At 41.1% G+C, this 5,680-nt stretch overlaps 2 protein-coding genes across 9 annotated transcripts in view; both read left to right on the top strand.

The window, feature by feature from the left end:
* The window catches only part of FAXC (failed axon connections homolog, metaxin like GST domain containing), an 80,935-nt gene extending 75,831 nt beyond the window's left edge, over window positions 1–5,104 (top strand). For 7 of the 8 annotated variants that reach the window (XM_007101132.4, XM_028494625.2, XM_028494624.2 and 4 more), the window contains one exon: window positions 4,048–5,104. In XM_007101132.4, the coding sequence (XP_007101194.1) occupies window positions 4,048–4,337 (290 nt within the window). In that variant the 3' untranslated portion in view covers window positions 4,338–5,104. Of the gene's footprint in view, window positions 1–1,319; window positions 1,642–4,047 lie in introns of those variants that run through there. The other variant, XM_028494627.2, reaches the window with a different exon arrangement.
* The window catches only part of COQ3 (coenzyme Q3, methyltransferase), a 163,534-nt gene that overhangs the window by 109,462 nt on the left and 48,392 nt on the right, over window positions 1–5,680 (top strand). The window lies entirely within an intron of this gene.

Here is a 5,680-nt window from a genome sequence, read left to right on the forward strand (position 1 = left end):
TGGTGGAGAGTCCGCCTGCCGATGCAGGAGACACGGGTTCGTGCCCCGGTCCGGGAGGATCCCACATGCCGCGGAGCGGCTGGGCCTGTGAGCCGTAGCCGCTGAGCCTGCGCGTCCGGAGCCTGTGCTCCGCAATGGGAGAGGCCACAGCAGTGAGACGCCCGAGTACCGCAACAAAAAAAAAAAAAAAAACACAACTAAACAGTGGAATTGCATTATACACAGTACTTTATAACTTGTTTTTTCACTTAATAGAATATTATGTCTTTTTAACAGTTGCCCAATATTCTATAGAATTGATACACCAGAATTTATTCAGTCAATCCCTACTGATGGACATTCAGGTGTTTCCGTCTTTCTTTTCTTTCTCTTTTTTTTATTGACATAATACTGCATTCGACATCGATGTTCATCTATCTTTACTTACTGATGATTTTATTTTAGTAGAATAGAGTACTAAAAGTGGAGTCCTGAGCCAACAGATAACTGAATTTTAAATTTCAGTAGATAACATCAGATTATGTTCCTAAAAAGCTTATAGCAATTTATACTTCCACTAGCCATCTAGTATAATGCCTGACCCTCCACACTGGATGGTATTAGACTTTTTTACCAGTCTGATAGGTGACATTATCTGATTGTTGAGTACACTTTGAAAAAACCCCTGCAGTTTAAAAAAAATTATTTCACAAAGTTTACATCTTCAGTATAGGCATTTATGTTAACATGGGCATCTCTCTCTCTCTCTCTCTCTCACACACACACACATGCACACATTACACACAGCCTGTTTCTACTGCCGACTTTTTTCATTCTTTTTGGCTGGTAGCACATTGAGTGGGTCAGTTGGTGCAGAATCTAGAAACAAGCAAGGATTGGCAAAACCAGATAAACGGGGGCTTCCCTGGTGGCACAGTAGTTGAGAATATGCCTGCCAATGCAGGGGACACGGGCTCGAGCCCTGGTCTGGGAGGATCCCACACACTGCGTGGGCCCAGTTGTTCCAACTACTGAGCCTGCACGTCCGGAGCCTGTGCTCCGCAACAGGAGAGGCCACGACAGTGAGAGGCCCGCGCACCGCGATGAAGAGTGGCCCCCCGCTCACTGCAACTAAAGAAAGCCCTCGCACAGAAACGAAGACCCAACACAGCCATAAATAAATAAATAAATTTAAAACAAGGTGGGAAACAGGAGAAAAGCATCAAGTAGGAGTTATAGGAAATGAAGCTTGGTAATAAAAGTTTAAAAAAAAAAAACCAACCAGATAAACGGAGAACTCAACTGTAAATTTTCACTCTTTGTTTCACTCTTTTTATCAGGGGCAGGATATGAGGATGGGTATGTGAGCTCGCAGCCCTTGCTTATCAAAAAGCACATCCTTTCTTCACTGTGTGATAGAGGGATCTCTTCTTCATGACAACCCATTATCTTTGAGTGACAACACCTGTCTCCTCAAAATTCTTGAGACTCCAGAAAGAATTACAGAAAAATATTCTGTAACAGGTAGTGGGAAGATATTAATTCCCAGGCCAGGCTGTCAGCTCATCTGGAGAGAGGCAGAGTCCAGTCATGGTGAAGAGAATGGAGTCTGGAGACTGCTTGTGTCTGAATCCTGGCTCGGCCACTATATAGCTACGTGACCTTAGGCAAGTTAACTAACCTCTCTGTTGCTTCAGTTTTCCTATTACAGATGGAGATATTAATAGTTCCTGCCTCATAGGATTGTTGCCAGGACTAGGGATGGGAGTTAATATAATTCAACAATAAATAAAGCACTTCAAGTAGTGCCTGGTACACAGTAAGGCCTATATACATGTGTGCTATTATTAATTTTTATTATTGCAGACTGAAGGATTTCTAATGTCACACAGTCATGAAGGGGGCAGCTCTCCTGGAAGAAAGGTAAAGAAATAGGCTGTAGAGAGAATGGCTACAAAAGAAGTAGAGACAGTCATATATTGTGTAGATCCCATGGACATTGTGACTAGATTCTTACTTTCTGGGAATGGACTTGATTGATGCAAACAGGGTTGCCCCCCGGGCCTGCTGTGAAGTGACCATAATTCATCTTTGCTATTCCCTGCCCCCAATGGCCCCTTGCTGCTGCTTCTGCGTCTTTATCTAATTTTTGGTTGCCAGCAATACCTGGTGAGGCGTTTCGTAACTGCTTCCCTGAGGGAGAAAATAAGGGAAAGTTTTGCGTGCATCTGCCCAAAAAGGAACAATGATGTCGGCTTCTTAGCTTCCGAGCGCGTACACAAAGTCTTCGAGTTGGGGGCAATCAGAATGGACTCATGTAAGTGTGAGTTGCACTGTTTTGATCTGAGAAGACTGAAAATGGTGACCTGGAACCAATACAAATCCACTGGTTTACAGGATCCATGAAGCGGGGGGATTTGCCTTATTATGTTTTGTAGCGGATGTACTTAAGCAGAACAGCAATCAAGTTTTGAAAAATTTGAGTGGGAAAATGCTTATAATGTTACAGGAAGTGACAGGTAATGATAATAATGACAATAAATAAATAGAAAAAAATACTGAAAGAAATCACACCAAAATGTTAATTGTGATGACCTTGGATTGGTGAGATTATAGGTGCTTTTGTTTTCTTCTTTATGTATATATATATATATATATATATATATATATATGTATTATGTATATTTATACCATTTCTATATACAGACTTCTAATTTTCCAAAATGAGCATATATTATTTTCTCTGATAGAAAATAAAATAAAGTAGTTACAGGCTATAACCACTAGAGCTGTTAATATAGAAAGAGCCTAAATGGCTATAATAGGGCATTGGAAAAAACAAAATGAAACTATGGTACATCTGTATAATGAAGTACTATGCAATTATCAAGGTGGTCATGGAGTGAAATTAAAAGGTTTACATTATATGTTGCTAAGTGAAGAAAGTAGCTTAGGAAACAGAATATATAGTAAATGCTGTATAGCAAATGTAAATATATGTAAATGTATATATAAATATGTAAATTTCAGGAAGAGTTTAAATGAAAATGTTATTATGGCAAATGGGATTATTGGTAATTCTTTTATTTTTTGCTTATCTGTATTTTCTAATTTCTGACAATAAAACATGGATTACCTACACAATAAGTGAATGTTTATATAACTTTTAAAAAATAAACATCCAAAGAATATTCTTAGGACAATAAAGTCCTATAAGGGACAGTGACAAATTATATACTTATGAGGAGTGTTGCCATCTGGTGGATCAAAAGCAAAAACTTACCCTCTTTCTACATTTTTCATTTGGAATTAGGAAATGAAAGCCATATACCGTGCCGTATTTCAGATGAATGCCTGGACAATTTTAGCAACTTAACAAAAATGTTCCTTTGATTCACAGGAAAAAGAAGTAGACCAACGACCAAGCCCAATGAACCCAATCGTGGGTGCAGTGTTGAATTTTATTTAAAAAATTAAAAAATCTCTGTTTTACTAAATATGTTTACAGGCATGCTCATCCATAAAGAGAATTCTGAGTTACCTATTTTATGGATGATTCAGGGCAAAATTTCCATCCTAACCTAATTTTTTTCAACTAGTTGGCACACTGACCAGCCCGTAATGACACTACAAATATTTGTGGAATGAAGGATCACTTCTGGCTGACTTAATCCAACTAACAGTTGGTGTGTTTTCATGGACTATAAATTAATTTAGATATGAACCAGTCGAAGCACTAGTTCTCTTGATATGCAAACATAAAATAATAAAATACTTCACAAAGCCAAATGATTGTAGTTTAGCTGCCATTTTGGATAAGCTACCCCCTCACTTCTCACCACCATCGGACTCACTCTGAAATTTCATTCAGCCCATTCGCTGAATTTAACTTTTCCCACTCACCTTTCTCCTTCTGTGTATAAAAATCTAAACATTTTGACAGTGCCTCTGTGGAAAAACATGGTTAATGCCTACTCTACCCCATCCTTCTACGTTTCCCAGAAAGCCAAGGGGCTGGTAGATTGTTGCCTTTGAGAACTAACCCTCGCTTTCCTCACCACCCTGCAGGTGAGCTGATCAATCTTGCCATGTACTGTGAGAGGATAAGGAGGAAATTCTGGCCTGAGTGGCACCATGATGATGACAACACCATCTATGAGTCCGAGGAGAGCTGTGAAGGCAGCAAAACGCATACGCCCCTGCTGGATTTCAGCTCTTACTCAAGGACAGAGACCTTTGAAGATGAGGGAGCAGAGAACAGTTTTTCCAGAACCCCAGACACGGATTTCACTGGACACTCGCTCTTTGATTCTGACGTGGACTTGGATGACTACACAGACCATGAACAGTGCAAGTGACACTCAGCCCTGCTGACCCTCCTCTGTTGGAGCTGCCATTCCCTGGGGTCAGTCCAGTCTCCCAGGTAGAAATCCATCCGAGCTGGGAGGAGATCTTCGTGCTTGACACAGTTCTCACAAGCTGACTGGACTAGAGCAGCCTGATTTCTTTTTTGTACAAACAAGACACAGAACCATTCCGATGGCTCCATTTGAAACAAACAGGCAAAAAAAAAAGTCAGCATGGTTCCTGAAATCCACCTTTGTTTTCATTAGAAAACTAAGATTGTGTGGTAGAGCAGGTGCAACAGCAGGTTGTCCACAGACGGTGTGTACATCGATCCCCTGCAACCCGAGGGCTTAGGTGCAAGATGGATTCTTGAACATCCTTCGTCCAGCAGGGTTCAAAGTCAGGAGAGATGTCATCAGAAGGAATGTAGGAGATAAATGTTCTGTGGTGGCTGCTTGTATTTCCTGTGTGTATATTGTATGTTGAGATATAAGTCAAATAAAATCCATAGATATTCAGTGAACACCTACTATGTGCAAAGCACTGTGCTAGGTGCTAGCCAGTATGAGTTTTACCCTAAGCCCTGCCAGTGGCTAGCTGTGTGATTCTGGGCAAGTCCCTTAATTCTTGTGTGCCTCATTTCCCTCACCTGTAAAGTGGGGGTGACAATAGTCCCCGCCTACCTACCTCACAGGGGTGTTGTGAGGATTCACGTGGTAACATACGGCGCTTTAAACCTCTCAGAAGAGGTGTGACATAAACACATTTTATTCTTTAATGTGCTTCGTGTGTGTGGAGATTGGAGGGCAAAGGAATTCCACATCCAGGCAACAGCGGCCACAGTCACTCGCCCAAGCGGAGCCAATGGAACACACACCAAGGCACAGTTAGGACTCCGTCATCATCCTCTTTGTGATCTTGCTTGAATCGAAACCTTTTGTTCAAAGAACCTTGGAAATGTTTCTACAGATCATCAACAGCTACAAACAGTCTTCAATTCTACTGTACATTTTCAGGGAAGCCTTTCTTTCGTTGCCTGAACACACACTGGAATGTTGTCCTTTGTTGATTCTGGAGTGTTCAGTTGCCTACGTTTGGTTTACTTGGGGGGAATAAAGCTCAGGAATAGGATGGATTTAATAGTGGTGAAGGGGAAAGGATGTGACTGATTTTTGTAAGCAGAAGCTCGCCAACTTGTAATGTCTTTTTTGAAAACAAACCTTGCAAGATGTATTGGAAAGATGAAGTAGGAAGAGGATCATTGTAACTGGTAGCAGAGCACTTTGTGCAGTGTAGACCCTATGCAGTTTTGTTTTTTTTTTTTGCGGTACGCGGGCCTCTTACTGTTGTGGCC

The sequence above is a fragment of the Physeter macrocephalus genome, chromosome 10 (assembly GCF_002837175.3).
Source record: "Physeter macrocephalus isolate SW-GA chromosome 10, ASM283717v5, whole genome shotgun sequence".
Classification (NCBI taxonomy): Eukaryota; Metazoa; Chordata; class Mammalia; order Artiodactyla; family Physeteridae; genus Physeter; species Physeter macrocephalus.